The sequence below is a fragment of the Phragmites australis genome, chromosome 5, assembly GCF_958298935.1.
Source record: "Phragmites australis chromosome 5, lpPhrAust1.1, whole genome shotgun sequence".
Taxonomy (NCBI): Eukaryota; Viridiplantae; Streptophyta; class Magnoliopsida; order Poales; family Poaceae; genus Phragmites; species Phragmites australis.
In genome coordinates this window covers 102006-119306 of record NC_084925.1, presented here as the reverse complement: position 1 = coordinate 119306, position 17301 = coordinate 102006, and the positions used below count along the sequence as shown (strand labels likewise).

The 17301-nt window shown below is 44.1% G+C and overlaps 2 protein-coding genes across 5 annotated transcripts; both read left to right on the top strand.

Annotated features, from left to right (window-relative positions):
• Positions 1-10326: 10326 nt before the first annotated feature.
• LOC133918159 (uncharacterized) lies at positions 10327-11331 on the top strand. 3 transcript variants are annotated; one of them, XM_062361895.1, is made up of 3 exons: positions 10327-10814; positions 10881-10964; positions 11074-11331. In XM_062361895.1, the coding sequence occupies exons 1-3, from the start codon at positions 10613-10615 to the stop codon at positions 11316-11318; spliced, it is 531 nt and encodes a 176-aa protein (XP_062217879.1). In that variant the 5' UTR covers positions 10327-10612; the 3' UTR covers positions 11319-11331. The 3 variants fall into 3 exon arrangements, with proteins under 3 accessions (XP_062217879.1, XP_062217878.1, XP_062217877.1); XM_062361894.1 differs by having other exon boundaries at positions 10878-10964; XM_062361893.1 differs by having other exon boundaries at positions 10866-10964.
• Positions 11332-12217: 886 nt separating this feature from the next.
• Positions 12218-16901, top strand: LOC133918158 (uncharacterized). Of its 2 annotated transcripts, none has more exons than XM_062361889.1 (8): positions 12218-13286; positions 14326-14397; positions 15161-15252; positions 15343-15475; positions 15574-15847; positions 15938-16022; positions 16137-16261; positions 16344-16901. In XM_062361889.1, exons 3-8 carry the CDS (start codon positions 15185-15187, stop codon positions 16427-16429), a joined length of 771 nt encoding a protein of 256 aa, XP_062217873.1. In that variant the 5' UTR covers positions 12218-13286; positions 14326-14397; positions 15161-15184; the 3' UTR covers positions 16430-16901. The 2 variants fall into 2 exon arrangements, with proteins under 2 accessions (XP_062217873.1, XP_062217874.1); XM_062361890.1 differs by lacking the exon at positions 12218-13286 and adding an exon at positions 13309-14143.
• Positions 16902-17301: the final 400 nt, after the last annotated feature.

Sequence of the window (17301 nt, the reverse complement as noted above, 5' to 3'; positions counted from 1 at the left end):
TCCTCCATGGTGAAACAAGGATAACGAGTCATGGTCTGCCATTTCGACATCACTTTGTTCAGATTCTCCTCCTTGAACACATCGTCACATTTTGCCTAGGTCTCGCTCATAGTCTATAGGGCTATCATTGAGAATTTGGATGTCCATGAAAAATGTCTACTTGAGGAGTCAGCCATGGTTTGGTATTAGGTATCAAATAATAGTGGTGTTTTGAAAAACTGTGATATCATGACCTTCTCATTGCCTCGGCCTCGCCTTTTATAAGCAGGGATCGATGGTGTGCGCATCGATTGTAGGTATGTAATTTAGAAACTATACATGCATTCGATATCTTCCCGTAGTGAGCAGTCATTGGACTATGAGTAGTCGACAGCATGTGGTCACATCGGTCTAAAAAGGTGGCATATGAGCGATTTCTTCAGTCTAAAAAGTTAACGGCTAGGGGTCGCATCTCCCTAAAAAAGTGGCAGCGAGAGGTGACTTCACTCTAAGAAGATGGTAGAGTGATGTCACATGGGATTAAGAAATGCACCAATGACATGATAAGTAGTAATGTCTAAATTTGTAATACATAGAAAGCAGATGTGCGGTCACATCGTTCATAAAAGGCGGTAGCGTGCGGTCACATCTTTCATAAAAGGCAGTTTCGTGCGATCACATGTAGTACATAGAAAGTAGACACGTCCGAATATATAGGACTAGTTTGTGAATCGAACATGCATCATGAAACAAACATTTAAGTTACGAAAGCAAATATAAAATCCTACTACTGCCTCCCTCGCTGTCGTCAGTTGTTACCACCATCATGGTCCTATCGCCGCTACCGCTGGTTCGCCCTCACGTGTCCCCTAGAGTAGGTCAGGTTGTCCGGTGGAACAACCTGCCTAGTAGGCCTCATAGCGATCAAGGGAGTCGAGGCCTCCTCCCGGGTCTGCTGCGACGATAGTGGAGCAGTGGGCAACTGGAGACCACGTGACAAAGTCGTAGTCCGGTGTGCCCCCGAAGAAGTCCCTCATGAGATCGAACGGGGGTCGGACCCAGGCTCATCTTCTTGACTCGAGTAAGATGACTACGATGGTGCCGCTATCGTCCATGCATAATCACTAGAGGGGCATGCGAACGGATGAATATATTAGATACAATAAATGTGGAAATGAATGTATTAGTAAAAATGCAATGTTGTACCTATATGGTATGCAGGGGCAGCTATAGACGGCCAGACCTGAGTGCCGAAGTAGGGTGCGAACGGTGGAGGTGCAGATGAAGACATCCTGACTTCATCACTATAGTAACCTGCAGAATGATGATTACATTAGATATACTATTGAATATATTTAATACTGCAGTATGTTGGCACCCATTACCTGAGAGGCTTGCGAACGGTGTAGGTGTCAGCACTTGCCATGGTCTAGGTGTCAGTGTTGTTAACTGTGTAGGTGCACCTCATCAGTAACAAAAAAAATTGTTAAACATCATGCGTATGAAAAATACGTACTTGTTGTTACCGTCCTTGGAGGCTGTGATCGAGGTGGCAGTGTGGATGCTGGTCCCGGTGGAGGTCGTTGCACATCAGAGCTTCTGGACGACTCTACGTGGACCCCACTGGACCTGGAAGGAGCACTGACGACGTCTGCAGTGGATCGGCATGAGGTAAGCTTCAAGGCCTGGGTAGTCTTGTTGAAAACCTGCTTCACAAATCTTGCTACATACGGCGCACTAAGCTGAATCCTTGCCTGAGGAGTTCCATGGCTACAGCTGCATCCCTATGGATATCGTATATGATATCAGTCTGTTGAAACAAACATGAAATGGGAATTTCAGTTCATAGCAGTTCATATGGGATTATATGATGACAAAAAGATACGTTAATTAAACATACCGCTAATGCAGCGTTCTTGTCCCAATGGACTAGGTAGGCCTCTGTAGTCGAAACAACGTGCGGCCGGACATTACCTGGGGTGTAGGTGACCTATGTACGTGTATGCGGGACGTACCACCATAGGTACTCCTTGAAGCTCGGGTCGGTGAAAGGACGAGGCTCCTTGATGACATCCTGAAGGGCATGGGCCGACGTCGAGACGTATGGCGCCAAGCGATCTGCCCATAGGTTGCCACCTGGTTGGCCCTTACATGTATACCTGCAAGTTAACCACGTTAGATAGACTAAAAATGAGATTAAGCATGCTATGGATTATGTATTTGATTTAAGTTACCTATGAATGTGGGGCGGAGTCGTGCGAACATTGATGAGGGGGAACGTCTAGAACACCATAGTTACATGAGTAGATTACAACATATAGGTACACAATCAAATAGAAATGTAAGGTCCAAATACAACGTACATAGGTAAGGTGATCAACTTACAAATATAAAATCGAGATACACTAAACACATTCACACTTGACCACCGTCATGACCCCATATACACAGCAGGTGTATTTTTCGGATAGTTTTTGTATGTGTGACCATTTTCATCACACTTGCTGCATCACTACACCCTTGGACCTGCCTCGGATTAATCCATATCGTTCCGAATTCGCCGTCATCATTGCTTTGCCTACCACGTACATCCGCGTGTGTCGGTGTATCAGGAACCAGGGGTCCCTGAGTCCCGAGACCGGGCCGGCCATCCGCCACGTGTCACCATCCCGTGAGGTCTACCCTACAGGATGAGAAGAAACTAAGTTTCGGGAGAAGGTGCTCGGGGCCGCAGTCTCTGGTTCCCGAGCACCCCAGTTCCCCGATGACCCGCAGAGTCCAAGTACCGGGAAGAAAATGCTCGGAAGGGTTCTCACTTACCCCCGAGTACTGTAGTCCCCCAATGATCCAAACAGCCAAGTGCTCGGGAGAGAGTGCTCGGGGCTGCACGTGGCAGCCCCCGAGGACTCGGTTCCCCGAAGATCCCATCGAAGTACTCGGGAGAGAGTGCTTGGGGCTGCACGTGGCAGCCCCCGAGGACTCGGTTCCCCGAAGGTCTTACCGAAGTGCTCGGGAGAGAGTGCTCGGGGCTGCACGTGGCAGCCCCCGAGGACTCGGTTCCCCGAAGGTCTCACCGAAGTGCTAGGGAGAGGGTGCTCGGGGCTGCATGTGGCAGCCCCCGAGCGCCTGGTTCCCCGAAGGTTCGCGCAAGATCGCCCGACGACCCGAAGGGTCCCATCAGCGGGGTGTCAGCCAGTCAAAGGTCCAATGCCGCATTTAATAGGCACGCGCGACCTGACATCCTGACATCCTGACATTGTCAGCTGCCCACGCCCTAGTGTCAGACCTTGCCATGCTTTGGCAGGGGGGGCGTTGGTCCATTAAATGCACGGGTCCCGTCCCGTTTCATCCGGGTGCCTCGGGATAACGTTGCCAGGGTCGAAGCGCTCCGCCTGCCACCCTGCCCCGGCAGAAGAACAAGACAGGGTGGGCGCACCGGGCGCCTCTATGGCTTCCCGGTGGGCCCTCTTAATGGCGCCGAAGGACATCCACAGTGGCAGGTGGTCGGATGCACGCCGCAATTTTCCACCGCCCCTGTCACTTCGCCAAGACGGAATGATGGCGCCTTTCTCCGTGGCACCTTGGCGCTCGCGCCCCCTCTTTCCCATTCAGGATAAGTCGAGGTCGGCGCGCCTATAAAAGGAAAGGATGGAGAACACATGAAGACCACGCCAGATCAGACGAGACAGCACAAACAGGAGACATAGAAGCGCGACGAACACGATAGAACAAGAACATCTCAAACAAGCTCGAGCAGGGCTAGAACACGGGAGCCTCAAGCTCTCTGTAGACAGCACACCCTTGTAACCAGATATATCCTTGAAGAATTCCCTTCAAGGAAAGATATAGCGCTCACACAGGAGTAGGGTGTTACGCCCCCGTGCGGCCCGAACCTGTCTAAACCCCGGTGCATCTATCTTTTTTGCACTAGGTCGATCATCCCCCACCACCAACCGTTGCATTTATTTCCGTTTCCATTTATTTCCCGGACGAGCTCGTTCAGGATCATCCCCCCGGCCGAATCTTTAAAAAGGGGTCTCTCGGGATCCTTGCGACAGGAGTTCATCCTCCGACAGCGTGGGACCTGGATCACTTGTAAATGTGTCAACAATGCCATAGCCATACTGCTAATGATTCCATGTCTTCAGTATATGATGCTTCATAAAGTAGTGTGAAACATACTGTCGGGGCAACATATTGGATTCCCCACATGCAGATATAATGTGTGTACATGGCCTATATACCAATTGTGGCTTCTGGCATGTAAAGATACATGTTCCATTCCCAAGCATGCACAATTTATTGAAAAGATTCATCAAGTTCTTATTTTTTAATTGTATGTAAAAGTTTACACCACTATGCCTCATGCACCACCTGCTCTTCAAGTCGAGCCACTTTTCTCTTACACACCATCGAACACTGTTGTATTGCATATCCAGCAAAGCATGCAACATCCCTGAATGTCTATCATGAATCAAGCATACATCAGGCTGGTCCAGAACAATAGCATGCTTGACCCGCTCATGGAACCAATACCAGTTGTGCCCATTCTCACTCTCCACGAAGGCAAACCCCAGTGGCATGACTTGGTTGTTCCGGTCTACCCCATTGCAGATAATATCTGTCATTTATACTTTCCAGTGAGGAACGTCCCGTCCAAGCAAATGATGGGTCGACAGTGCCTAAATACCTAGATAGTTGCCGCAAATGCAAAGAAAGCACGCTGCAAATACTCGCTTTCCAGGCTTCTCACTCGAGGGGTAATGCTTGATGTCAAAGTAATTTCTAGGATTTCTCGCACATATTGTGGCTAGTTGACATGGTAAGTTATCATATGAATCTTCGTATGTCCCAAACCTCATCTCAATAGCCTTCTGTTTCACCCGCCATGCCTTGGTATAGTTTATTGTGTACTAGAACATTTCCTCAATAGCACAGATTATTGAACATGGCTCATACTTTAGATTGTCCATGTCACACCCGGTTTTAAGACCAAAACCAGATGTAGACTATATGTATGCCAGGATCAGTTATTCATACATATAGTGACTTCATTAGTGTAACATACACAGTGCTTCTTATTACAACGCTAAATTATTACAAAATGATCACACTCGGGTCTAAAGAAAAGAACACACAGCGGAAAAAGGAACGGCGCAGCTCCAAGCCAACAGGCAGCCGACCGAGAGTTCCACAAGCCTAGAACTCGGCATCATCCTCGGGGAAGTCGTCCTCAGGAAATTCTTCAAAGGTTTCACCTTCTGAAACAGCAAGCGTGAGTATTTCCAATACTCAACAAGTGGGGAAACATTTAATTTGATATGGTGGCTTGAAACAAGGCTTCCTATTCTCTAGGGTTTCATTTGCATAAAAGCCGATTTTTAGCCCTGAACTATGGAAAATAAATTTTTATTTTTAACCGGGAAAAGATGTACCAAATGTTTTCTTTAACCTCTGGGAATTCAACCCAATTCCCAAAGATTTTCTTTAACCTCCGGGAATTCAACCCAATTCCCAAACCAAGAAAAACAACCACCCGACTAATCATGTGAGGGTCCATGCTGCTCATAACCGTGAGCTCGGCCGAATATTCAGTTTGACACTCTGCAGAGTTTGCACACTTTACCCACGAGTCGTGATCTTCTCTGTTGCCGGCACCTGATGATACCTTACACACTTCCGGGGTGTGCGCCAAGAGATCACTACGAGGCTTTTTCAAAGAATCTCCCAGTATGCACTCGCCCACTGAGGTTTCATCGCCGTACATAAGTGGAGTAACCCTCCACCCTAGAAGCCCCCTCTTGTGCCGGGTAGAATCGGGAAGTAACCATTCCTTATCTACACATCCGATTGGCTCATACAACACTGGGAGAATATCTAGTTACTAGGCCAAGCCGTACCATATTGGTCTCGTGGTTGCTCTGTTCGCCATGTATGTTCGCTCCACGAACCGGTCCTTAAAATGGTCTGGGCAAGACATCCAATAACCCCATAAGGGTATACTACCAAACAACCAACCATGCTGGGAAAAGTAGCCCTTTCTTACCCAAAACTCCAATTATCTTTGTTGTTAACTTCCTTAACAACATCAGTTTCCATGATATTCTTCTTGTACCAATTTTTAGTTCATAACTCAAGATTCATCACCTACATGCTACATGTTCATCTAAAGCATGGCTAAGCATAAACATGATGATCTTGTATGGATAAAGCATCTATATCTAACACTAGTATTTGCTATACTACCCATTTTTGTAAAACAGCATGCATATTTGGCAAAGACTCACTTTATGTAAAAACTGGGTTTGCAACATGGTCAAGACACTTGCCTTCATCGAAGTGTTGCATAGGTCCTTCAAAATCTTCCTCCTGAAAGTTGCCGAACTCCTGGACTGAGTCGTCTACACGAGCACACAATCTAACATAAGAACAATACAACAAACATTCCTAAAACTAGATAAAAACCCTATAAACAGATTCTACGCGATGCTACGATTGTTTGAGCGTGAAAATCGCCTAAATCGGAGCTACGAACAAAAAGTTATGATTATTTGAAGTTCCAGGGGTGTTTCTGCAAAATTTCCTTAATATCAGAGAAAATCCGAATTGTTTTTATACTGAAAAATTGGATTTATGATGTCATAAAGCGAAATAGATTTATTTCTTAAAGGAAAAGGTGTGGAAAAGGTTCACGGGGCTTGTGGACCACGGAGGATACACTGGTCCACCGGTCCATGGTGGACCGAAGGGGTATGCCACCGGCCGGTCTTATCCTGGCCGTTGGTTGGAGATCCGACGGCTAGGGTTTGAAACAGCGGTGCCGGTGGCTTCCAACAGCGGCGGCGAGCTCACCGGCGATGCGCCAAACGGCGCATCCGGCAACGATACTCAACGGTGAGCGGCGAAAAAGAGAAAGGGGGAGAAAGGGAATCTCACCACGGGTTTGACGGTGGCAGAGGAGTACCAGAGATGGCTGGCGACGGTGAGGGAGGCCGCCGGCGCTTCGGTCTTCGGCGGAAGTGGAGTCCGGTCACGAGAGACACTCCAAAAAGCGCCGAGGGACGAAGACCGAGACCCTACGGAACCGTTTGAGCAAGGAACAAGGTCAATTGAGGCTCGGCCATGGAAGAAACGGGCGGCGGCCGTGCTCCTTACCGTCAGCAATGGAGGACTCAGCGCTGGCTTAAACCCGAACGCAAATCGAGGGGAAAAAGGACGGTTCGGGTGGGGAATGAAGCAACAATGCCGATGGAGGGCTTAAATAGCCGAAAGGGGAAGGGAGGCGGCTGGATTCGAGAGGATTGGCCGGCGGCCCCAAATTTTATTCCAACTACGGTTTTCATGCAAGGGGAAGGGGAAACAGTCGGAATCAAGAGTGGGGAGGGGGAGGATCACGGCCATGCAATTGATTTCGTGATTCAATGCGCGGGGCGGCTTCGATTTGAAACGACGGCGACAAAAGAGAGCTCGGGCGTCAGGCGTCGGGAGGAGGAAGAAGGCGAGCCGACGGCTTCGAGGCTCGGCGCGTGGCTTCGGCTCAGGGCTCGACGGGTCCACACGTCAGCGAGAGCGGGGCGACGGGCCGGCTGGAGTGGGAGGCGGGTCGGCTCGACGCTGGCTTGGGCCGGCGCTGAGAGGAATTCCGGCCCACGTGGGAGGGGAAGAAGGGAGGGGGAGAGGGGAAAGCTGGGCCGAAAAAGGGAGAAAAAAAAAGGTTACTATGATCGGTCTCAATCTTGGCCGGTGGGGGAACTCTTGTAGGGTAGTATACGCCTGGTGCGTGAGTCGATGGAGGAGTTGTTGGGATCCATCCAAGTCTACCATGGTGATGGCAACGACCCCCGCCACTACCTTGATCCATCGCCCTAACCCTAGCGGGTAGAGGGGGTGGCGGCGTACATCAGGTTGTGCTGAACGGGGAGGATGACGGCAGCGTTGGTGGCGAGGTGCGAACGGCGAAGGCGACGAGAGGAGGAGGCGAGCGACATGAGCGAAGATGAGAGTTGTCAAGAGAGAGAGAAATGGGCAGATAAGAGTGGTCGAGCAGAAATTAGTGACGGGTTATAAGGATATCCGTCACTAATGAGTCAATCATTAGTGACGGTAACAACTACAACCCATCACTAATTACTTTAATATTATTGACGGGTCTCATAACGATCCATCACTAATGAGTAGGCTATATTTAGTGACGTATGCCTCATATACCCGTCACTAATGACTGAATAATTAGTGATGTATATTAATGTGACCCGTCACTAATACCTTTAATGACGGGTCGTGACTGGGTTTCGGCCCGAGCCTCACATTAATGATAGGTCGGCACTGGACTCGTCACTAATAGTGTACTAGTGACGACTACTGAGGAACCATCACTAATAATGTGTCTCCTTTGATGGTTTTTGCGTAGTGTCGTTCAAGTGCGGAAGCCGAGTACAGGGGTTTTGCAAATGCGGTGGCTGACGCATGTTGGTTGCGACAACTCCTTCACAAGCTCCACCAGCCACTCCTCGCGCTACTGTTATTTATTGTGACAACATTAGTGTCATGTACCTACCTTCAAACCCGATTCAACACCAGCGGACAAAACACATCGATATAGACCTACATTTTGTTCGGGAGAAGGTGTCTCTCGGTGGTGTTAAGATCCAGCATGTGGCTACCGCCCAACAGTTTGCGGATGTTTTCGCCAAGGGTTTGCCATCGGCTCAGTTCAACGAGTTCAGGGCCAGTCTTCACATTCTACCCGGTGCAGACTGAGGGGGTTGTTAAGCGACCGCTTCTTCAGCTTCTGCGGCTCCATCGGTTGCACGACTCGCTCCTTCTAATGCAATCCCAGTCTTATGGTCTCTCAACGGCCTTCAGATGTGCACGCACTCCTTCAGCTTCGGGTCGTCACTGAGCGACGCTCCGTCAGCATCGGATCACAGCTGCACATCGCCCAGTCTTGTAGACCTGAGTCTGTTATACATCTGTACTTGTTGTAATCTTTAAATATGCCTTGTATGCGATCAATACAAATGCACCACTTGAGAATATAATTCTTATACGGATTAGCAGCGGCAGCGGCAGGCAGTACTAGTCATCAACCCAACCGGATTTGGAAGGAGAAGCAGGACGATGCACTGCAAAGCGGGAGGGGAGCTGGCTAAACACAAGCTACTACTGTGGAGCACAATGGCATGCATACATCGCGCGCGCGCCGCCTGCAGCCATCCATCCATCCATCACCCATGTTCCAATGGCATGCATGCCTCCGTGGAGGGTTGCATAATTTCCTGCTTCCTTGGGAGAGAGGACCGGCCGGGCAGCTAGAATAGATCGTCTAGCTAGCTATCGATCGAGCTGGAGGCGCAGAGCAGGATGCATGGAGCTAGGTGGCCGGATGCACATGGATGGAGGCGCAGAGCAGGATTGAGCTGGCCCCGGGATAGGTCTGGGTAGGAAAGGGGTAACTATCCTCGGGCCGGCGGCCTCCCTCGCTCCCGCCAACCTACCTACCTATCTCCCTCTACCTGCTCCACGCGTGAATCCATCAAGCAGCTGAGCGGGAGTAGCTAGCTAGTCGGAGCATGCAGGTACTATACTCAAATTGAGGAACAACTCTATCCAATGGTAGCTAGGAACATGCAGCTATACTATACTCTTATGGAGTATATATCCATGTGATCGATGGACGTGTCTAAAGATATCTAAATGGGTCGTATCTAGTGGATCGGTCTGAGACACGGTACTGTAGGTATGGTCTAGGCACGGCACGACCCGAGTCGAGACGAGTCAAGTCGGCACGGCAAGAGGCCACGGACTGTGCCTGGATCGAGCGCGTGGCATGACGGGCCGGCACGGCACGGCCCGACTGAGTCGGGTCAGTACGGGCACGGCCCAGCCCAGGTTGGCACGATCCGACCCAACACGTAAATACCCGGTTATTTTCTATTTTATATATATATATATTTAACTTTGTAGCTATTTTTTTATGTATTTTTTTTATATTTTTTATATTTTATCTATTTTCTATATATTTTTTATATTATATATATATTTCCATCTTTATATATATTTTTTATCTATTTCGGCCCGTCGTGCCCGGACCGACCCGGCACGGTACAGTAACCGACGGATCATGTCGTGGACCGAGGGGGAGGCACGCAGGCCAGCGCGGCACGGTCTGTTACAGTAGATGGGCCGTTCGAACCGTGCTGTAACCGGACCGTATCGAGATGGGTTCGTACCGGGCCGATCCGAATAGCCCATTTAGCCATATTTGATGTGCCTGCAGCACCCCACCAGGCCACCACCACATCTAGCTAGCTACCTGTAGATACTTGACACTTGACAGCAGTCTCTACTCCTTTAAACCACGAGTTTCGTCGTGCGTATAGGCTCCCGCATCTTGACGCGCCATCGGGCCCAACAGAAAAAAAAAGGCCGTCGGCCCCAGCCTGTCACGCTCCAGCCGCAGTCGTCCGCCAGCCCAGCCTGTCACGCTCCAGCCGCAGTCGTCCGCCAGCCCTAAGGGAACTTGACATCCCCTCGCGCCGCAGGCAATCCCCTCGCGCCGCAGCCGCCCGTCGACCCTCCCAGTGCTCTCCCACGCCATGTCCGCCGCCAGAGCCGCTGCGACCTCATTGCCATGGCCACCGCAATGTCAATCCCTGCCCTCCTTCTCCTCCTTGCAACGCCGGTGTTCCGCTGGTGTTGCTCGACGGCGGGGCAGTCCAAGGCGAGGGGATGGTTCTTTGGTCAAGTAACCGCCATGCACACAGCACGTCTCCAGCACCTGCAGCAACTGCTCGTCTCCGGGGCAACCGCCGAACAATGTGCATTACAAAAAGGTTTGCCCACTCCTTCCATTCTGCTAAAATCTGATTCCACTCTTACACCAGTTTGCCGTGAAGTAGGCCGCCGGGAAGAAGAAAAGAGCCGCTGTGCAGAAGGAGGGGAGAAGGGTAGCGACCAATTTCTTCCACAAATCTCTGTGTTTGGTACGATTGATTGCTCCTTCATTTTCCCCCTGTCCATCATTTTCCCCCTTCTGTATTTGTAAAATGGGATTACAAGAATAGTGTCTTACACCTGTTTGCCGTGAAGTAGGCCGCCGGGAAGAAGAAAAGAGTCGCTGTGCAGAAGGAGGGGAGAAGACTAGCGACCAATTTCTTCCACAAATCTCTGTGTTTGGTACGATTGATTGCTTTCTGAATTTTCCCCCTGTCCATCATTTTCCCCCTTCTGTAATTGTAAAATGGAATGTTGTAGCACATTATCTCCTTGTCTTCACGGCCATTTGTTGTCTTCAATATGTCATTAGCATCCTTTTGTCGTTAAACATTGTTTTCTGAATTATTCTCTCTCTGCATTTCTTCCGTACTGTGAAAACTGCAATGAATGTACTGTGTTGAAGATGTTACAAATCCAGTAACACTTCATGGACTTGTAATACATGTTATAGCTTCTAGGATGTTTATGTGATGCTATCTCTGCTTTGTCAACCATGTTATAGCATCTAGAAGTTAAAATTTATACAATTCAGATAGACTGGCAGCCAAGCTTTAATTTGGTTTTTGATGCATGAACTTTCTCAATTGATTTTGGTGCCACTCCAATTTGGTTTATTTTGTGGAACAGAAAATCTGGATTCATAGATAAATCTAGATAAGAATGTGAGCATTTCATACAGGCATACCTCATTCTGTTAAAAAATTATGTTAACAAATTTCCTATATGGTCATAGAAGGTATATGGTCCCTTTGTAGTTGGGTGCCAAAGTGTGATTGACCAGCAGAATGGAACACTCAATACTCAGGTGAATAAAGTCAATAAACAAATGCAAATGATCAGTACTGCAAAGAAGTTAAAATTTATACAATTCATATACAAATTTGTTGCATGGAAAGGAACAATTCAAATTATATACTCACGATGTACTCATAACAATTCGAATTATTTCCAAGCATTCAAGCAAGGCTGCCTTTTCATATGGTCATAGAAGCAACACCAAAACAAAGGCTGCCTTTTCATATGGTCATAGAAGCAACACCAAAACATCAGTACCTGATTACATGGCACATCAAAGCAGTAAGGTAGTAAGAAGCTAGACCAAAAATAGAATTTCAAGGCATTTAAACTGTAAGGAACAGAGGCCTAAAAAATAATAGTCTGGAGTAAGTTTGTCACCAAGTGTAAATTTCTCATATTAGATACATGTGAAAAACAGTATATTTCTCATATTAGATACATGTGAAAAACAGTAATTAAAAAGAAAAAATATGCCCCATTATAGAAGGTCTACAGAACATTGTATAAAAACAATGGACTCTAATGTCCCTGAGGACAGATTGGTAAAGGGCCTTTATTATTAACTCCTTCCATTTCTAAATGCCAGTGCATTTTATTGGTATGCATTGCTTTACAATGCAAGTCCACTTAAACTACCATATACCTTGTCAAAATTCCTGCAAATCATGGTTGAACCTTAATAGTGTAAAAACTTCTTTAGCTTAAGCCAAATGTGAAAATTTCAGAATGAATGCAACATGTTATAGCAGACTGGCAGCCAAGCTTCAATTTGGTTTTTGTTGCATGAACTTTACCATTTGATTATGGGGCTACTCCAATTTAGTTTATGTTCCAGAACAGAAAATCTGGATGGTTGAACCTTAATAGTGTATAAACTTCTTTAGCTTAAGCCAAATGTGAAAAATTCAGAATGAATACAACATGTTATAGCAGACTGGCAGCCAAGCTTCAATTTGGTTTTTGTTGCATGAACTTTACCATTTGATTATGGGGCTACTCCAATTTAGTTTATGTTCCAGAACAGAAAATCTGGATGGTTGAACCTTAATAGTGTATAAACTTCTTTAGCTTAAGCCAAATGTGAAAAATTCAGAATGAATACAACATGTTATAGCAGACTGGCAGCCAAGCTTCAATTTGGTTTTTGTTGCATGAACTTTACCATTTGATTATGGGGCTACTCCAATTTAGTTTATGTTCCAGAACAGAAAATCTGGATGGTTGAACCTTAATAGTGTATAAACTTCTTTAGCTTAAGCCAAATGTGAAAAATTCAGAATGAATACAACATGTTATAGCAGACTGGCAGCCAAGCTTCAATTTGGTTTTTGTTGCATGAACTTTACCATTTGATTCTGGGGCTACTCCAATTTAGTTTATGTTGCAGAACAGAAAATCTGGATTCATAGATAAATCTAGATAAAAATGTGAGCATTTCATACAGGCATAACTCATTCTGTTGAATTAATGTGCAGCTAGAGATCTACTATGGAGGAATGAGCTTCTTCAGAGTATGTTTCCCTTTACCATGAGCTATATCATCTTTTTTCGGCTATAGATTTTGTGTATGAATGCTGGTCCCTTAAAATATTAGTGTTATTATCACTATATTTGCCATATATGTTTATTAGAGGTAAAATAAAAGACTGCACAGCACCACTAGCAGTCTAGAAAAGAGCAGGGTACAATACATCGCAATGATTTGAAAATTACAATACACGGGTATTGATTATGTAGTGCTTGCATACACTACATTTGTAGCTTCATAAGCAAGTAGTTTGGCTTCAGATTTGAAGTTGCCAACAGTGATTAGCATGGTCACCATTCTTCAGTTAAGAGACACTGTACAGCAGGTTCTCCATTTAGTAAAAACTGAATTGCAGCTACTTCAAACCAGGGGCGTAGCATGGTCACCATTCCATACCTTCTAATCTGGTCAGAACCCAATAAATCTGCGTCCAAGTCTCACTCATACTAACAATGTGTCTTCTTACAGTTTAGATATTCACATGTCCTTTGGAAATAGTACTGAATTTTTTGAGTTCAAAGCTATTTTCAAGTAGATCAATCTGCAGTTTAGATATGCACACACAAGTTTTGTATCATCATAAATCTGGAAATTAGCTTTATGTTACACAATTGTATATGCCTGGATTTCTTGCCTGATTTGGATGATGGATGCCTTCAAATTTTATGAATTGATTTCTTGCCTGATTTGGATGATGGATGCCTTCAAATGTATATACCTGTTCTGTAAATAGTACTGAATTTTTTGGGTTCAAAGTGTGATGGTCTGATCTCTGATGTGTTGTCTTCCATGCTGAGGCTTGCACTACATGTATTCAAACTGGAGCCAGTAGTATCCAAGGTTTTTCATTTAGAATCTTTTATTTATAATCTCTTCTTTTTTCTGACTTTTTTTTTCAATAAAAAGGCATGCTGTAATCTTCATGGACTTGCAGCCACATACACTTGACAACCGCGCTCTACCAGTTTTAGCTAAAATGCCCATGAGGATGCCGAGATTATGAGAATGCATTTTTTTTTCAGAATTGAGGAAAGAAGAAGAAAGAAATTGTAGCGAGTAGAGTGGGACGTTACATGAACCATTGAGCTCAAGAGGTAAGTCAAATTCTTTCCATTTAGCTGATTAATGGTGTGAATTGTTCCATATCTTAGTTAGCTTCAAAAAGAGGATGCTATGCTGTTACATGACTTGTTCTTCATCCTTGCCATGGTTATATTTTAGTTAACATGATTTAGAATTGCTTATAATTGGGTTAACATCTTTGCTATTCTACCTTGTTATGCTTGGAATTGCTATACAATAATAGTACCGAATAATTCATGTAGAAATTTTCTAAGTACAAAGCTATTTGCTAAGTTCAAAAACCAAATCTTTGCAAATAGTACTGAATATAAATTAAACTTTGGAGATTTTATCCACATCATAAAAGAATTTTAAAATTAACTAACTTAAACAAAGTGGTTGTAATTGGGTTAACATCTTTGCTATTCTTGCTTGTTATGCTTGGAATTGCTATACAGTAATAGTACCGAATAATTCGAGTAGCAATTTTCTGAGTACAAAGTTATTTTCTAAGTTCAAAAACATATTCTTTGCAAATAGTACTGAATATAAATTAGGCTTTGGAGATATTATCCACATCATAAAAGAATTGTAAAATTAACTAACTTAAACAAAGTGGTTGAGAAGTACTTGCAATTTTAATATGTGCAGTTCATTCAATTTTGCTATACTAAAACAAACAGCAACTTTTCTATATGAGCAGTTCAAACAATTCTTATATGAGCTGTTCAAAAGACGTCAAGACTTTGCTTCCAACCAATTATATATATTTTAACAATTTTTCACTTTTCGAAGCCATCAACTTGTGCTGCTAGCTCAATGGTGCCAAAAAATGTTACCCGAAAGAGAACTTACGCAGATTTTTCTCATCGCCCAGTGGTTCCTAGGTGAGTTGTTAAGAAGTAAAAGCTAAAATAATTTGTAAAACTAAAATGATTTGTTAAGAAATAAAGCTAAAATATATTTTTATGATACAGATTCAAATTATTCGATGACATTGATATTTTGGACTTGGAGACATCATGGAGTGTCGTTGTTATGATAGATGTCAAGTTCCCTATCCAGCCTCGTTATCGTGATAGCCAACACTTTATCCTCATGGATACCTGTGTAAGTCACTTGTATTAATTGATTCATATAGAGAATAATAATAGTGTAATAAGAAATTTTCATCACTACATAACAATGGTTGTTATTAAATTTTAAAGGGGTCCAAAATGGAAGCAATTGCATCGAACAACAACGTTGAAAGATTCAATGCTTTACTTGCTGAAGGATGTGTTTATACCTTACATGAAGTAAGATTCGATCCTAACTGGGAGGAGGCGTTGCAATTTCGAAATATTGGACATCAGTATGAGTGTGTCTTGAACAATCGCACTAGGGTTGAGCCGTATACCATGCCTATTCAGTTTCCGCTCTACCCAAAGCACCTTATGTCATTCCCTGAAGTGTATCGCCGTCCTAATAAGACTTTTGTAGGTAAGTTTCAAGCTTTCCATTTTAGACTTATAAAAAAAGTAAAGAAAAAATGAATTTACACAAAAAAACTGACCAAGAATAATGGTGCAGATATAGCTGGAGTAGTTGTGCATTGGGCAGCAATTGAGCACATTGGTTGTAGCCTCTATAGAGAGGTCACACTCATGGACACAAGGTATCTTCGAGTTATGTTAATAATAATTTTGTTAGTACAAAAAAGGTGCATCAGGATAAAAAATGCTATAACACAATATGCAAAAAAATAACTAAAAGTTTTCTATGTTTAAAGGTGCAACTTGATTGTTGTTGGGGTTTGGTCCCACCATTTGACCCAACATGCACGTAGCTGGTCATTGGCTAATGCTAACAATGACATAGTCTTGTTAACTATGCTTCAAAATAACAGGAGACACGGTAATTGGTTTCTTATTAATCAAGGCATACTTAACCATTATACTTGTTAAGTTACTTCATTAATAAAAAATTTTGAAATCAGGGTGTTTGGAGACTTCAGAGCATACAACTTTTAAATTCAACCCAAGTCATTGCACTACACGTGCACTGCAGAGTGAGTATTTCTAACACCATCAAGAAAAGTCAATACTTGACAAATATTCTCACTAAGAAATTAAGAAATAATACAGTTTTATCAAATATTAATTGAAAATATCCTATTCGGACATGCAGGCGTGCGCGGATCGGTGATCACAGGATCACAGGATCTCCTTTTTGTTAACAGATTTCTTGAGAATAGATGGGCGTACCTAGCAACCGTGGTTTGAGTGTGATGGCTGCAAGTACTAATATAGTTCTTAGAAGACTACTATAGTAGTTCTTAGAAGACTACTATAGCTAGACATTATTCACACATGTTAATGTGTCTATCGGTTATCAAGTTTTTAGTTTTATTGTGATTTTTGTGTTGTTTAAGTAATTATACCAATGGATACTGGCAGCTACCTTTCTCATTATGGTGTTTTTATGTCTGTAATATATCCTACTACTTTTCTCATTATGGTGTTTTTATGTCTATAATATATCCTATAGTTTGTAATGATGTCTTGTAATTATGGTGTTCTTATATGTCTGTAATATATCTTATTTCTAGACTACTTTTCAATGGATGTGTATTTGGGACTGAATAAGAAAAAGTGCTTTGAGATGGTTCAAAGTATGTTGAGATGGTCCAAAGTATGTGGAATTCTCAATGCATAACTTACTCTTTAATATGCCATAACTAAATAAACAATTAAGCACAACTATGTGAAAAAAACAAAAGTATGTAATTTAATATTGTTTGTTTATAACATAATGAATCTAGCACTGTAAGATACGTTTCTGAAATATTTTCTGAACTATTAACTTGTCAAATAATATATTCATATTTTAGGGTATATATATCACATTACCAACAAATTGTCAAAATGTCGGAAGACCAAAACCAGTCAAGAAGA